This window comes from Cydia amplana, chromosome 2, assembly GCF_948474715.1.
Source record: "Cydia amplana chromosome 2, ilCydAmpl1.1, whole genome shotgun sequence".
In the NCBI taxonomy this organism is placed as follows: domain Eukaryota; kingdom Metazoa; phylum Arthropoda; class Insecta; order Lepidoptera; family Tortricidae; genus Cydia; species Cydia amplana.
The window spans coordinates 6,253,147-6,271,174 of record NC_086070.1 but is presented as its reverse complement, the minus strand read 5'-3'; the positions used below and the strand labels follow the sequence as shown (position 1 = coordinate 6,271,174).

Genomic DNA, 18,028 nt, shown 5'->3' with positions numbered 1-18,028 from the left:
TTTCAGAAACACATTGACACCCCACTTTCGAACTTGTATCCACCAATCACAGCGCCGGATCGCACGCAACAAACCCCGCCCCCCTGCGTTGCAATAGGCATGCTCCCAATGCAACGCAATACGAGCGCTGCATCCGTCTCGCTCTAATCTATGAAGAATCCGCTAGAGTGAAAGGGACAGCATGAGTCTTTTACGATTACATGCAAATTTTTATTCAATTGCAAATTAAGTATTGCATTACAATGGATTAAGTAATTATGTATTATTATATGGAATCACGAATTTCTTTGACATGGCCATCTTTATAGATAAAATGTAAGCGTGAGTATGGAATTAAGTTCAAGGTTTTTATGGAATATTATTTTAAACGGTTGGAGTTGACGTAAATATGGTTATTTTTAATTTTATGAGTATTTTTTTTAACAATTATAAGTTTTACTACCCACGAATAGATAGTTATAGAACTTAATAGAGTCATAAAAATGTATAGGTACGAGTACGATGTTGGTAAGTAGGTAGATAAAATGTAGGTAGGTACACTTTACCTACTAAGAATCAAGATTTACCTATACCCCAATCAAAAATTTGTCGTAAATACGTAGAGTTGACAAGGGAAAACTCGAGAAACAAAGAAGTGGTAGAGTCTGTTCGGAAAGAGAAGAGTCGTGGAATGCATTGGGCCCCATACAATTCCACAAAAATTATATGGGCCCCATACATTCTAATGGCTGGCATTTCACGTTTTATCAAAGACAATATGGTATTTGACTACTAGTCAAATCAGTTTCTTATTCTAACTGACAAAACGGTTTTGGTACAATGGAATTTATATGAAACACTAGCATGTGACGTCACGATCAAATTACCTACTCTTTATAGTTTTATACGAGTTTTAAAATAGAAACTGTGTCTAAAAATTACTGCTGTCTACGTTTCTGTATTAATCTTCTGGTGCTTTATTTCATGCATTGTGTAAAATAATTTATTTTAAATACAGTCAAATACCCAATTATGTGTATGTGCGGATATCATTCCAGAATTTCCAGATCTAGAGCAGAGCCCTGCAACTGGAGAAGTAACTCCACCTTACAGAAAACCGCAGCCAAATAAGTATCATAGTAGTCACAGTGTTGTTCCTGCCGGTGAGTAAGGTTACCAGGGGCCTTACCATGATGTCCTTATTGCGATTTTGTACTGAATCCTAGCTCCGTCCCTTAGCGATTCAGTTTAGGTCCTAAACAGAATCGCAATAAGGACATCATGGTAAGGCCCCTGAGCTCAACGAGGGTGCGGAGTGAGGGTCGGGGAGGCGCATGTAGGTAACACCTCTGGAGTTGCAGGCCCCCACAGGCTACGTGACTGCTTACCATCAGGCGGGCCGTAAGTAGGATTGGAACCAGTAAGTAGACAGTCACCTGCAATAATATGTTACTCTAAATAGGCCGGAAAAATATCTGACACGATCTTATTTGTAGAGCCATAACAGCGTGTCACATATTTTTGCGGCCTTCGAAGAGTAACATATTATTGCATTACCGGCTCAGAAATATACCTAGAAATGGAAATTGTCATTGTTAGCTGACAATTGTCAAGTTCATATTAGAACAATTTAAACTATTTTCAGAAAATATTTTAATTTGTTATTATTTCAAGTAGAAACACTACTATATAAATTATAAACTGAAATAAATGTCATATACTAAGAAAAAGTGACCCAAGCCTCCAGTGCCCCAAGCTGGAATCGAACCAGCGTCCTCTGCTATCGCGGCAGGTACCTGTTGCCACTCGGCCACCGGGCCACAGCGGCATAGGTCGAATTTTTCCAAGTACGAGTATATGCACTTCTTACTGAAGGCTTTTATTTGAGTTTATAATTGTCAAGTTGGTGAAATAGATACCGAATGGTTAACATGTCCCTAAAACACGTGGTTTACCTTTCTTTAAATATATTTAGCCTACCTAAGTTCATTATGCCTTTACAGTTTAGAGTATTTAAGTCCAGGGTAATTAGCCAGTTTTTTGAACTCCATGAAATATTTCAACGTTCCATCTCGCCCTTGTGGCCATCTGCCCCGGAATTACCCTAGCCTGACTTAAAAATACCCAAACCCAAAGGGACATTGCCCCATATACAAACCCCATGGGCCACAAAATTTATTACGACATAATAATCAACAGGTCACGCGACATGTTGCCATTCACCTGATAATTTACGACCTAGGATAATCCCTTCTTTACACTCACTACGGAGGAGAAGGAGACAAAAAATGGATTTAGAAATCGTTTATTGCGTTTTAATTATGTATTTGAAAGGGTTTTTCTAAGTTATTTTATGGAAAGTGAAGGAATGTTAATAAATTACGGTAGGTGCCGTCTAATAGTGTTTGGTTAGGAGTTTTTGTGGACTGAAGGCACCGACCGAGGCTCCTGGGAGCCTAGCCAAGATGGCAATCGTTCATCGCCAAGATGGCAATAGAATACGCTAATAGAAATTTAAATAATGAATGGAATAGTCACGTGACTTTTCGTAGCATCGGACATCCCGATTGGTAAACGTCATATTTTAATAGAAATTTGACATTAACCATGGCCACAGTTTGTACCTATTTCAAACGCCACACAGAGTTAGCTAGCGAATCTATGACATTCACTAGGTAGTCAACAACTAGGTAGAAAACAATTCAACACAAACCTTCAAATCAAGGGTGAACAGGCACCTTCTGGGCGAGCTCCATCGTAGGCCACGTCTTCGCCTCGGCTAGTCTGTGGCCATGAGTAAACCCATTTATAATAAAACAAGCAACAACGGTTGCACTCCGGGAGTGCCGATAGAAGTGGAAACTCACCTCACTATGTTACCGACGCCCGGTAACACGATACATACGTTTAGCGGAGGTATTCTATTTATTTATTATATACGTATATTATTATCATTCTCAAATAAGATCACACTTTTTCATTGACATGTTTATTTAGGTACATACTGCCATGACAACGTCAAATTATTTGAACATAGGTAAAGAGTCTTGAAAAGGAGTCCGCAACATAAATGTCAAATAACATTGAGTTTTTCTTTATTGATTTAAATGCCATTTAAATTATGAGTGGCCACCTTACGGGGCTTACGGTCACGTGATCGCCTTACGCTGTCTCGAGTTTATCATTTTTTCCCTACCTCAAAAATTGCCCAGCGCCGCTAAAGAAGTTTTCACTTCAAAAATAAAAAAGTTGGATACTTATTTCACACCGTGCACGAAATAAAGCACCAGATAATTATTAGAAAAACATAGATAGGTAGCAGTTATTTTAAAACACAATTAATATTTAATAAATCGGATAGAAATATAAAAAGTAGGAGAGTTGACCGTGACGTCACTAAATTCCAAAATGGCAAATCGTTTTGACAGTTCTAAAAAAAGCGGCCAAGTGCGAGTCGGACTCGCCCATGAAGGGTTCCGTATTTAGGCGATTTATGACGTATTAAAAAAAAACTACTTACTAGATCTCGTTCAAACCAATTTTCGGTGGAAGTTTACATGGTAATGTACATCGTATATTTTTTTTAGTTTTATCATTCTCTTATTTTAGAAGTTACAGGGGTGGGGACACACATTTTACCACTTTGGAAGTGTCTCTCGCGCAAACTATTCAGTTTAGAAAAAAATGATATTAGAAACCTCAATATCATTTTTGAAGACCTATCCATAGATACCCCACACGTATGGGTTTGATGAAAAAAATGTTTTGAGTTTCAGTTCGAAGTATGGGGAACCCCAAAAATTTATTGTTTTTTTTCTATTTTTATGTGAAAATCGTAATGCGGTTCACAGAATACATCTACTTACCAAGTTTCAACAGTATAGTTCTTATAGTTTCGGAGAAAAGTGGCTGTGACGGACGGACAGACAGACGGACAGACGGACAGACGGACAGACAGACAGACATGACGAATCTATAAGGGTTCCGTTTTTTGCCATTTGGCTACGGAACCCTAAAAATCTGATTTGACTAGTAGGAAAGTACCCAAGTGACATAATACAGAACCGTAAACGCACAAACAACTTTCCATTGATTTTCAATCACACCACAGAGCTATTAAAAGCTTGTCCATAAGAATAAATCTAAACAGTCGTTATTCTAACGGCAGGCATTCGTCTCGCACTCGTTTCGAGCTGTAATATAATTAGTAGCTAATTAAAGAAATGGGCCAATTAGTCCCCAACCGGCACTGGGCTGCGTGGGGACGCTGATACTAGTCTATAACCAGAGCCCGTTTCTCAAAATCTTGCGACTTGTAGTACAAGCGGATGTCACTTTTTGACAGGTTTTTTTAGAAAGGGACTTCCACTTGACTAATTGTATTACAGGTTACAAGCTTTTGAGAAACGGGCCCCAGTTAGTGTAATGTCGTCAGGTATATAAAATGCCGACAAGCTTTTAATACCGTAGAAAAAGTAAGTAAGGTAAGATAAGAGCTTAGGGAAGATTAAAGACAATGAATTAAAAAAGTTGTAGGTTCCGGTCAATTCCTTACCTTATATTGAAAAGTATATATTTTATTTATTTATTTATTTATTTTAAAATTTAATTCAGGCAACAAGGCCCATATTACATATACCTTATAAATTAACATACATATGTATAATTTTATACATACACTATTGGGTTTTACCGTCAAAATTGCAGTTTTCTTGTTTTCCATAGTATCTACTTCAAGATAGCTTCAACTTGAACGTCGTCACGATCAAGTACAGTTAGATACTTTTTGAGGCGGTTTGCGCATAAATAGAGTAGTACCTATGATTTTGAGACTTCTGACTTTATGGATCTCATATACACATACCTAGCTACCTATAGACATTTGATTTGTTCCTCAAAATGTCGACTGATACCTTTAGGTAATAACAATCTAGCCTATAGCCTAGCCTATCGTGATCAGGAGTTGCTCTTAAAAATATATTTGCTCTTCAAAAATTATATATTTTCTGAGTAACGCAGGGGACTAACTTAAATATAAATCGAAACTTTAAAGTACTTTTCGCAGTGTCATATTACTCATATTTCCACATCAAACCTGCAACCGTTACAAAACATCTGTTTCAAAATAGCATTTTAAATAATTCATTCTTGTGCTTGGTAATTTTTATTCCGTCCGTCACGTCATTCCTGATGCATGGGCGTCCGCGCGGCCACCGGTACTGGGCTATGACGGATTACTGACGTTTTGCTGTGGAAATAGTTTTACTTTACATCCATAATTATTACTATTTTACTATTTAAATTACAGTAAGAATAATTGATGTGAGAAATAGGGCAAATGTATTAAAGCATTATTTACATTGAATAATTTTACGGTTTAGACTCGCTTGTTTTATGTCAATCGCGCGACATGTTTCGGAGAGCCTATGTCTCCTTTGTCAAGCACTAACAGTCACAGCAGTAAGTAAGCAGCAGCAGCAGCAGTAAGCAGTAAGTATGTCGCGCGAGTGACTTAGAACAAGTGAGTCTAAACCGTAAAATTATTCATTAGTGTCTCATAACAGTTTAAATTCGATAAAAGTAGATTAAATCATTATTTCTCTAGCTAGCTATTTTGCTTATGTCACATAATACCTATACATGTATTATGTTCAAATATTTTCAAATATTGCTAACCTACCGCAGGCAGACTTTGTGAACTCGAAACAAGATAGGGCACGGAAATCTTAGTTATGTCCCTACTTCTTGAAATACGATTTAAATATGGAAACTACTGAAGTAAACAATTTTTCATTGTGAGATCTAAACCTGTCTTAATATAAAATTGTCCTTTATCCAACCTTAATAAATAACCAGAGGAAGACGAGGTGTTGTTTTTTAGAGTTAGTAAGTATTTGAGGAATACCGGTGATAATTGTTTTGTTTTCTTTATTCAGTGATAAAACTTTTTCTTAACACAGTAGAGACGAATCCGGCCCTATTTTTCTTTGCCCTGTTGGAACACAGCTGGCTTCATAAAATGTGAAGAACGACGGAGCAGAATGCTGTCCTGTGAAGTTCTGAAACAAAAGCATGTTTAAATTATTGACGTTTTGTTGGAGGTTTTTTTAACTTCAGATATGTAGGGTCGCGCCTCCTCCATAATGGCGGCCAAAATCTGTCGATATCACGGAAAATCTTCGGAAAATTGTACCTCAGAAACAAATATATTTATAAATGTTTTTTTTTATTTACTTTATTTATATTGTATTAGAAAAATCTACAAGTATTTGGTTAGTTTGGTATTTTAGGCCTCATTTGAGGTCGTTACCAATGTAAAGTAGTCCAACGTAACCTATATACGAAGCTGGCTTTAGTAGGTCAAGAATGGAGTTAAGCAGAACTAAAAGGTTGGTGTGTCTACTAAAATTGGTGCCTCCATCTTAAGTATATTTTTTGGACTAGTAAGATACACAGTTATTTAAAAGTTAGGTTGTAAAATCTATAGCTCCGTTAGGAATAAAGTATATTTTAATAGTGACTTTTTTAATTGAAGTACCGTAAAATGGGGCGAGTAGGGGCAAAACTGACATTCAGACCTCGATAACATTTTATTTTTACATATGCAAACTGAATGGTGTATATAATAAGTGTTCCGGACGTTTGTATTTTAGTTTTTATTTTATTTTGGGTAGTTCCATTTCATAACTTTGACAATAAACAGGGAATCCCACCTCACCCCGTAGTCCCTCGTAATTGGAGTGAGATGGAATTTCATACAAAGGTGATTTTGGAAGATTGTTGGCTCGATTTTTTTCTATTATGAGTATTTACTATAGCTCCATTTTAAATTGGAATACATTATTTTTGTAGCAGTAGTCTTAAAATCCCATTTTACCCCCTTTCATCCCTCTCTCTCCATTCATAACCCAACTCTCCCCGCGAACCCTACTCACCCCATTTTACGGTACCTATGATTATAGGTACCTAAATGATTATTTAGGTACGCACCTAATAAAAATTTCCCAGACAATCCTAGAATAATACATATTTACAGTTAATGAAATAAGAAGGTACCATAGATATTTCGACAATGACAAGTATTGGTAGAGTAAGTAGAGTTATCTATAAAATCTACTACCTTTCATCTAAAACCTACACACTACAGGTTAAACCGTTAACCCAGTGTCAATTTGTACTGGTAACTATGGTAACTCCCGGTTGGACCGGTTAACCCCGGGTTAGTGAATGTTGCAGGTGGCTCTTAATAACTTTAAGTCTTACGAAAATAAAAATAATGCATATAAACCACTTTATCAAAATAAATTAAAACGTATTACATATTTTTAACGATCCTCGTCTGTCTTTATACGATGAAATACTTCAAAACATCTCTATGAAAATAAAATCCTAGTTTCATCATAGCAATTTTACCAACTTACCCAGGTATTTAAAGTACGTAGGTAATAAAATGTCTACGTAAGTGGTTTAAACACTTCGTCAAACCCCATTTCCATGAAAAGTGAGTCTTTCACGTCACTTTCAGCACAGGCGGCAGCGGGAGCGGGCGCGGGCGCGCCTCCCGAGCGGGCACGTGGCGCCGGCTCAGGTGGGCCCCTCCCCGCCCGGCCCACCTCGCCGCGATCGCTCGCTCGAGACGCATTCGTCGCTCGGACGCCGGGAAACCACGAGCCGTTTTCCTCCGCGCCGCGCCGAACTTTTCGGACGCATTCGATTTTTAAACTTGCCGGACTTTTAAAATAAGAGTTCGATTTTTAAACTGTGAAGTGAGTGATGTTTGTGAATCGGTTGTGATTGTTTTTTTTTTATTTATTGACATTTAGTGTGAGTATAGTTTTGATTTGTTTGGATTTATGAAAAGAAAATTCGGCTGAAAAGTACGCGGTAAAAAAAATTGGACTGAAGTTCTTAAAGCTCACATTTCTTTTCAATTACTTGAATGACACTAAATTTAAAGATGTAGTTTCTTAGAAAATTATCGTCAATTGATAGTGTTTGAGTAGTCATAAAATCAAAGCGTGTCGCAGTAAATCTCTTTGCGGTGGATCTCAACTGTCCACTTGACACGGGACATTTAAAGCATATTAAATCTTTGAAAGCTTACTGTATTTGACTACAAAGTGAGTTTGAGTGGTTTAAACAAGTTTCCGGTGACTATTAATTATTTGAACTTTGTTTGAGTAAAGTTTTTTACTTCAAATTATTCTTCAAATTAGAAATTAAATATTAATTAATAGGTATTTGTTTTACAATGGACAATAAGAATCATAATAGACCAGATTTTCGCGACAAATCACTTTTTAATAATAGGAATCAAACTGATTTAGATGGGTAGGTATCTATCTAGCTGACAATATCAAACAATTGCGATAGATATATATTTGCCTAAATCATCATCTAAAATAAAAATAAGAACTGAACACTGAACGCAACACACAAAAGCCCTTCCTTTCTAATAAACTAGCTAAAAAACTAAACCAAACAAGACACTTGCAACAAGCTATCAATGCCCGAATTAAAATTAAAACAGTCAGCCGTTTCCTCTTCAAAGCTGAGAACGTTAGAAAAATAAAATGAAATTAAAAGAAAAAACATCGAAATCGTCCGGCCCATTTAACTCGTACCGGACGACGACAAAAATCCGACTGAAATAAACCGACACATGTGAGGGCACGTCAGCGTCTTTATTTCAATATGGATTATTTTGATACTGAACTTTGTTGAAACTTTTGTTTGTTTTTGGGCCCGACATAGGTTTATTAAATTCAATTCAGTTTGCCATTTTTTAACAATCTTAGTAAATGGTTTTCGCCTTTTTTTTTCTTAATTGAAGATTGATTGCTGAAAATGTAAAACCAGTGCCATCAGCCATGGAAGTATAGACGTTCATATTATTATTGTATAAACTAAGAAGGTATCAGAGTAGGTACATATTTAATAAGAATCGAATAGTGAAATCAAGAAATGCTATTCTTTCATGGAGCTTAAATCTGATTAACTAAATCTTTATAAAAAAGTCTGTAGGTAGGTAGGTACAACTATGTACTGTAGGTACATATGTACATATACCTACCTAGTTGTTTCATTCACTATTAAGATACTGAAAAAAACACTAACGAATAATATTAAAATAATTTACAGGATGTACGAAAATTAAAGAAAACTTGTCTTGTGTTTTAAATCATAAAAAAACCTCTTTTCAGCAGTCAGCATGAGTTTAATTAGTAGGTACTAGGTATGTACTCTATTGTACCTATCTACAAACAAAACCATATTTTTAACACAGTATTAAACATTTAAATCTTCTTCTAAAGTATTCTTTCAGTCATGTAGTTAACATAGAAAACAAAAGTAACAAAGTTATTTGAATAAATAGGTACTTGTATTGATACTACTAGTACTAGGTATATAATGCTTCTAAGCATGGATTTTAAAGATTATTTTCAATTAGGTTACCTATAATCAGTAAGTCAGTCAGTTGTTTATGTAAATACATCAATCGATCGATCAATCAAACTTTTCTTGATATAATACAAGTATTTTACATGTTATACAAGAATAACACAAGAGACATAACCATGGCTACCGATCACTAGGTACTGATTCTTAAAGTTAATTACTTAGTCAATAAAACAACATCTAAGTTACTAGAGGTTTGAGTCCATTATATTTAATTTTACTTACAGTTGTAGTCACTATGATAGTCATGCACTAAGTATGTAGGCTCAAAGTGACGGATATAATTTAGCAAGTTTTACGTTTGAATACTATGGTCACCATAGGTGTAAGTACCTACTTATCTATATCTATGTACATATTCATATTAATAAGACACGAAAAATGTACATAATTACAATTTTATTCACAATTTGGGACCAAAACAGAACAAATTAATCTTTGATGTGTAATCCTTTGTAGTTACTGGATTGTGATTACAATTAATATTTTGCATCATATTCCTTACTTACCTTATTTTCAAAATCGTATATAAGATAATTACTTAATAGATTAAGTAAGTTAAAAAAATAAGATTCGCAATCATTACATAGGTACCGTCGCGTGTTACAATTTTGATTTTATTTAGAACTAGAAGAATCAACCTTTGAGTTAATAAGATAGAACATCATCTTTCTCGAATCTTATAATATGATATGATAGGTACTCGTAGTTTCAAATATAGTTGGTCAAACCAATTTGTCAGTAAATAAGAACCAAAAAACCTATACTTATCCTTATCTTTTGTGACCTAGTACTGGTCTAAGACAAAGATAGTATGATTATCTCTGTCTATGTTTGAAATGAGATAGTCCTTTGACAAACTATAGGCATAGAGGCCCCGTCACAAAGTTACATCATAAAGTGTCTTAAACTTCAAGATTTGCGTACTTGAATTCAGCTCAACGCCGATAAAACTCCGCAAATTTCCTTCCCAAATCCCCAATTCTCAAATTCACACATTCATCACTCGACTGTAAATCCAGCACATACACAATGACTGCTAATTTGCTCATAAAGACATATGCACCGGCATACGTCGTAAATCGCGCTTGGCCTACCGCTTACACCCATAAAGCTCTGCGGACACTTTTATGGGCCAACACGTGGCGTCTTTTTTCCGCATACACTTGACATGTGTAGCACTTTATAGAAATGTATTAATTTATTGTTTTAGAATAGACCCCCCTTGCGTAGCTTCCTTATTCTCCATTGGTGCTCTAAATCGTGATCTAAGAATTATTTTTGATTGGAATTCCTTGAATTAGGTAGGTACCTTCGTTGTTTTCCTCCTTGAGTGTAGGTATGCCTACGTATAACACGTATAGTTATTATTATCTCTCATCAATTAAAATTTTTATAATCCACTAGGTACATATAAATTGCTGTTAAGATAAATTATTGCTTTAAAACATATTTTTCCTTGCATTTGTTTGTGTTTTTTGCCCTTCAATACACTTGACATGTGTAGCACTTTATTGAAATGTATTAATTTATTGTTTTAGAATAGACCCCCCTTGCGCAGCTTCCTTATTCTCTATTGGTGCTTTACGTCGTGATCTAAGACATATTTTTGATTGGAATTCCTTTCATTATAGGGAGTTACGTTGTTTTCGTGTGAGTGAGTGTATGCCTATGTATGTATTATGGTAAACTTCAACCTCTTCACGGTTATCCGTGCTACTAAGTAGGTAGTTAAGTATTATAATCAATTACAATTATAATCTCTCATCAATTAAAAATGTTATAATCCACAAGGTACGGTCAGCTGCAGAGAAAGGTGACCCCCCCCTGCATACACTGATTGTATGCAGGGGGGGTCACCTTTCTCTGCAGCTGACTGTACATATAAATACCTATAAAAAGGTCTCCTGTTCCATTCTAATTTGAACTTTGTGTTGACAAAATAAAATTTCATTTACGTATGGGCGGCTAGAGGTTAAAACATATTTTCCTTGCCAAAAAACACAAACAAATGTGTTTTTTGCCCTTCAACTTATAAATCATGACTTTGTCTTTTTTTGTTTAAAGGTAGGAACTTTATTGCCAAATATAATTTTCTACTAGTCAACCACCTAGGCCAAACCACAGATCAGAAAAAGAGACACGACAAAGAGAGTTTAATATATCTATCTACCCAAGCAACAATTTCTAAGCTGTTACGATTACGTTAAATGTTGCTGTTGTTTTGAGCTAGTGAAAATTATTGTTAAAAAAACTAAATTATTTTTATTATGGCTAGACTGTCTACTAATACTTACCGACATTCGGTTTCATTACAAACATACAAAAACATTCAAAATCAGTTAGTTCATTCTCAAAACAAATATCTGTCATATCATAACACCACGTCTACATTAAAAGCACCTCCTTAGACAGTAACTTCATTCTCGCACAACATCTATCACTAATACGTCGTTTGAATGAATAACAACATACGAGTACATAGTCTCCATAGTCACTTCCTTCGTTACTCTACTGAGTGCCCTCCTAACGAGAGCACACACTTGACCAACTAATGTGTCTCATTTTATCGCAGGACCATCAATCAAGCTCGGACAATTGAAGCGGACTGCGAACAGCACTTAACATGTCCGACTAGACCATTCAGACATCCGAAGGATGACAAGAGTAGAGTAAACTTGACAAGAAGGACACTACGCTGTTACCGATGAACGACCTAAACTACAACGCCGGGATGAGTTCCTACCAGTTCGTGAACTCCCTAGCCTCGTGCTACGGGAACCAGGCGCCGGGGCGCACGGGCACGCCGGTGGACCAGCCCGGGCACCCGGGCCTGCCGACCCCGGGAGCGGATTACTACAATCCAAGCGCGGCAGCCGCCTCGGCCTACCCGAACGCCTGCTACTCTCCTCCACAAGTCGGCCACCACTACCCTCAACACCCGTACGCCGCGCCGGCCGCAGGCGCGCACATGCAGCCACAGACCATGATAGACTACACACAACTACATCCACAAAGACTTGCAAACACAGCCAGTCATATGCATCAGCATTCAAATCCGAGCCCTGGGGCGCTTTCACCGAATTTGATATCTAATCCTCCCAGCCAAGCGGGTGGCGCTAGTTGTAAATTCGCTGATTCCACGTCCACTACAGGCGTCGCATCGCCACAAGATCTCTCGACATCATCAGGCCCCGGCAGAACTTCGCCCGGCTTTGGCGTACAGGGTGGAACTGGGTCTAAGCTGGGTCTGACGACACCCATCGCTTCTCCAGTGGAGCATAAAGCGAACGTGAACCAGAACATTTCGAGTCCAGCTTCCAGTACGTCCAGCAACGAAAGCAATGAGGCTAACAACTCTAGTTCTAATAATACGAAGAATTCTAAATCTGCCAACGCGTCGGCGAATCCTCCACAAATTTATCCTTGGATGAAGCGGGTGCATCTAGGACAAAGTAAGTAACTTAATTTCATTTATAAACGATTTTAATAATTCACAAAAAATTTGCTTTGCAACCTAGGTCGTGTCATCATACATAGGTTGATATATTAGTAATCTATCTTATTGGTTTACTACGAATTCATATCAACAGTAACACGTTAAAATAAACAAGTTTCACACTTTTTACCACCGTTAAATCAAATGGATCGACTTCCTCGTTAGTTTAACAAGCCGGAGGCCGCCACGCCCTCGTTCAAATACCAATAGTTGATGTAATAGAAACTAACTGTTAGTCAATAGTCCAAGGTGTAGACAAAGCAAATTATACATCTATTTATAAAACATTAGCGTACATTAATGTACGATCGAAGCTGATGAATAGCGTCCATAATAAGGCATTAATGGACGTCGGGCGCTTGCATCCGAAGCCTTTTTTCTCCTAATGATGAAAGTGCATCGTCACAGTGACGTGGCAAATGATAACCTTCTGGTGTTAACCGGGTTAAAAGTTGATACGTTTTTAATTTGATTTTAGAACCATTTGTTTCTTTTAAAAAACGTTTTATCTTCATTATCCTTCCCGCAAACGTGTGAGTTAAACAAAAAACAAAAGATATTATTACAAGCATAGGACAGCAAGATGGTTGCCGCAGCCGCTGTCACTTGTAGATGTCTGAGATAAAGGCGCGCACATGTTGCCGTCTGTTTCCCAGAAATTAGACTCGTATTGTTTGACGAATTCCATGACCTTCTCAAGGTTCACACTTGCACAATCTTTTACTTTTCAATATGCAAAATACCAACTACTAGCCCACTACACCAGCTAATACACTACAGACATAGATTAATTGGTGTAATGTCTTAACGATAACCTATTTAGAGACGTGTTTGCGAAATTCTCATATAAAATGTTGATTCAAACTGGCATATTTAGTGCAATTAGTTTTTAAACATTAAAAGTAGAGCAACGATCAAGGCTGCGGCCAGCTCTTGGAACATAATAATAATTTAGTTGCAATTATGATAATTATGTTAATCTTTAGGTATTTTAGACTTATAATTTGAATAGCATGGACGTATACCTACGGGGTTATAATAGTTTTACACGCGTTATATATTATGTGTGAGTTTTAATATTTGTCGTGAGTTTTGCCTAACTGAAATTGATAAAGAGAAATTCCGTTGTGGCTGTAATACAGCCACAACGGAATTTCTGGCGTCGCTGGTCGTTATAGGAAGATAGGTATATTGTACATATGCTTTTAAGAAACTACTAGTGAATGTCAATCATTTATAATCATTTGTACTATAACATCTAAGATTCTTTAGTTATTAAACTACATCGCGCATTGTAGGCACCTAAATTGGACATCATGGCTTAGGTTAGGAATGAAGTTTGACCTCTATGAACCGTCGCACTGCCAATAGGAGCGGATATTTGCATAGTGGGGGCGGTGCCGTTGACATTTGCTGCTAGGTGCGCCGTGTTTGGCCAATAACTACCGTATATCAGCCATCTACTTATCATGAAGACTATTTGTTTTAGGGCCTTGTTATAAAAGTTAGTCATAATATTTTAATTCCATTTTGCAGTCTATGTTTTCCTGCCCAAATTTGGCTATCGCTGGTGATTTTCAAATAAGTTTTAACTGTAGTGTCCGACCGAAACATGTTTTTTTGCCGAAACCGAAACCGAAACCGAATGTTCGGCTTTGGCTCTAGTTTCGGCCGAAACCGAAACCGAAACTTTTGAAGACTTGTTAAAATCGTTCAAAAAATGTCATAAAACCGCTTTTAAACTCATATTACGGGGCTGTCAACACCCAATGCCCTTGAAATTGATGTTACTTAAGGGGCTCCGCCACGCCAATGACCTTCGATCTGAATCCCTTAGTTTTCTTATGTTTTTTGTAGCTTATCATATTAACAGCAACGGCTTTAAGCAATATAGTATTCCATATTTACTTCAAAGTTCATTGTCTTCGAGATATTTGGCATCAAAGTTGAACAATTTAAGGCCAAAAAACTGGTTTTCTGGCTATAACTTTTGTGTTAATTCGTTAAAAATTAAAACCCTAGTTAAAACACGTTTTACGACACGTCAAAGACGAACCCAAATATGTAGATTTCGTATAAGTAATATCCTTCACAGCAATCTAGATACAAAAAAGTGTTCTTTTAGACAATGTTTAAAAAAATCATAAAATAGTATCAATTTCTTTCAAAATCCGGTAGACAATAATGGAGATAAAGATTGAAGAACCGATAGCCGTTTGTCTTATAAAAATCTATCTGTAGTGCAAAAGTAGGAGATACGATTCAAAACTTGTCAAAAATCGATGAAAACCGCAGGTAGTCTTTTAAGAAAAACTAATTGATTTAGTGAAGCAAAAAATATATTTAATACCTATGTTAATATATATTTTAAGACCGGGGCCGCACTCGATACATGATTGAACGACATCGGCTCGATAGAAAATAATTGCAAATTTTGGTCTTAAAATCACCATTAAACGTTTCTAATGTCTTTATTTCTTGACTTAATTGTCTGAAATTAAAATCAATTTGTCAAAACATTTACTTATACCTAAACCGCTAACGAGTAATATTACACAAATAATCCACAATTATTTTTATTTCAATAGTTTTCTTATTATTCTCTTGAGCGCTGGTGGCCTAGCGGTGAGTAAGAGCGTGCGACTTTCAATCCAAAGGTCGCAGGTACAAACACTACAAACCCCGGCTCGTACCAATGAGTTTTTCGGAACTTATGTACGAAATATCATTTGATATTTACCATTGAGGAAGCCGGACTAGCCCGATAAAGCCTAGTTTACCCTCTGGATTGGAAGGTCAGTCTGATGGCAGTCGCTTTCGTAAAAACTAGTGCCGACGCTAATTCTTGGGATTAGTTGTCAAGTGGACTCGGGAGAGCCGTGGCCAAAATGCTGGGATAACGCGAGGAAGATGATGAGTTTTCTTATTATTCCCTTGCCCAGGCCCAGTAACGTGCGACAGTGCTATCTCATTTACTACGATACAATTAGACAGTGTGCGCGTATTAGGTATTGACAGCCTCTTAAGACTGCGTAGACCGTTCAGTGGCCCCATCATTAGTGGAATTGTGTTTAATAATAAACCGATTAATTTCTGTATACATAAATTAGTACATTGTCCTACTTGTTCCACAACTTTTGGTCTTTGTCACATAGTTTAGTTTCATAGAAAGAAGTACCATTGCGTATGTTTCGGCCCGGCCGAAAGGTTCGGCCGTTTTTTGGTCGAAACCGAAACTACGGCCGAAACATGATTTTTTGGCCGAAACTGGCCGAAACCGAAACCGGAACCGAACCTTCGGTCGGACACTAGTTTTAAGCTTAACGCAAGGAAAAAGTAATACAGGAGACAAAATAAAATCTGCTAATAACCTGCTAATCCCAATCATGCGTAGTGGCTGTTGATTTCAATTAGGTATATATTTTATTTTAACAAAGTTAAAAGTAACACGATCAGGAGTAAATATAGGTACTTACTCGTTCTCGTGTTATAGGTAGATGATTCAAGCCTCTACTTGCTGAAATAGCTACTTGAAATTCTATTCCTACTGAACATAGCCCAAATATGCTTATTGACTGATATTTGGCTATAAAATATCCTTAGGTACAACTAAAACATATTACCTCGAGCAATCTTAAGCTACGTGAGTGACCCGTTTCAATAAGTACCTACCTATATCTAATATGTCTGTGTCTCATGGGACTTCTGTTACATATTAAAAAAGCATAGGTACCTATCTTTTAAGACTTTTAGATACGTACTAACCGTATCTGACCGGGGCAAGTATGCAAATAGAAAAGACGGAGGTCGCAACCCTTACGTGCTTCAAGGCAATAAGTCAAACGAGACGCCGCATGCGCTATGCGTGCAGACCAAGATTTCTATACATTTAGCACTTGTGAAATTACATGCAAACGCTATGGAGTGACGTGTCTATTCCATTTCGAGGAAAGGGATATGTTTGTTTCCGAGCTGCATGCACATATACGCGTCCGTAGTACGCTTGTTTGCGCATATAAATCATAAGTCAAAGTGCTTGGAATAAGTCTGTTTTCATTGTTCTTCATGGTAATATTTTCGTAAGGCATGTTGTTTAGTCACTTAGGAAAGAAAAAGCAACACTGACAGGTTATTATACAATGATAAATTTACAGTTGCAATACATACATAGGTAAACAGCTATTACCATTTTATTGGGTATCTTTTAATAAATTCATTATTTAGGTATTTTTTTATGCAGATAAATAAATTATTTTACTTTACTTAGGTACATATTATGTAAATAGTGCCTTTTCATACAGCCTGGTAGGTATTTTAAACACATTTTTGTATCAAAAATCATCTCATCAAATATTTTGGCTATTTGAAGCGCTAATCGTGTTTACCACCGTGTCATTCTGGCATAAATACAAACCTCAAGTCATTATTTTGACGACCGATCCTGTAAATAATAAAAACGACAGTTCTACGCAAGCTTAACATAAGCTGACTGTAGATCTCGTTGAAACCTGTATGATAAATGACGTTTAACATTGTTTAACACTAATTTATGAAGCGAGTGAAGGGATAACCTGCATAACCAGAACCAAAGTGATGTAAGGAACAAAGAAAAAAATATTAGAAATTCAATCTTAATGCGAGTTCTTTTAAAATTAAAATTGAATGTCAGAATCTCTTCTCATATACAGGCATGAAATGTCTTTGAATAACTTTGATCCACACATTGAGTAATTATTTAATGAATTATGTATAAATGCAAACTCAATATAATTACTTATGCGATTTTCTGCCAACCGCGGCGGTGCCTCTTTTATATGCGGCATGTTTAATGTGTCTGTATTATAATTTATAAGTGCGCAAAAAATATAAAATTTCTTATGCTTGACTACCGTATAACGCGTTTACTCAAAATTTGTCAACATTATGAATGCTGAAGTTATATAAAAGTATTTTTTATTTATTTTACTTGTTTAGATAGAAAGAATAAATGAAATAATTTGTTGTTAATTTGTTACTTAAGTCTGAAATAAATGCATTTTATTTTTTATTTATTTTTATTTAAAGGTAGTAGCTATCCACAACTAAGAAATA

General features: G+C 36.4%; 1 protein-coding gene across 1 annotated transcript in view; it reads left to right on the top strand.

The window, feature by feature from the left end:
- The first annotated feature begins 7,618 nt into the window (after positions 1–7,618).
- LOC134657189 (homeotic protein Sex combs reduced) overlaps positions 7,619–18,028 on the top strand; it is a 53,816-nt gene continuing 43,406 nt past the window's right edge. Inside the window, exons 1-2 of the mRNA XM_063512746.1 lie at positions 7,619–7,803; positions 12,014–12,893. Of these exons, the coding sequence (XP_063368816.1) occupies positions 12,146–12,893 (748 nt within the window). The 5' untranslated portion in view covers positions 7,619–7,803; positions 12,014–12,145. The remainder of the gene's footprint in view (positions 7,804–12,013; positions 12,894–18,028) is intronic.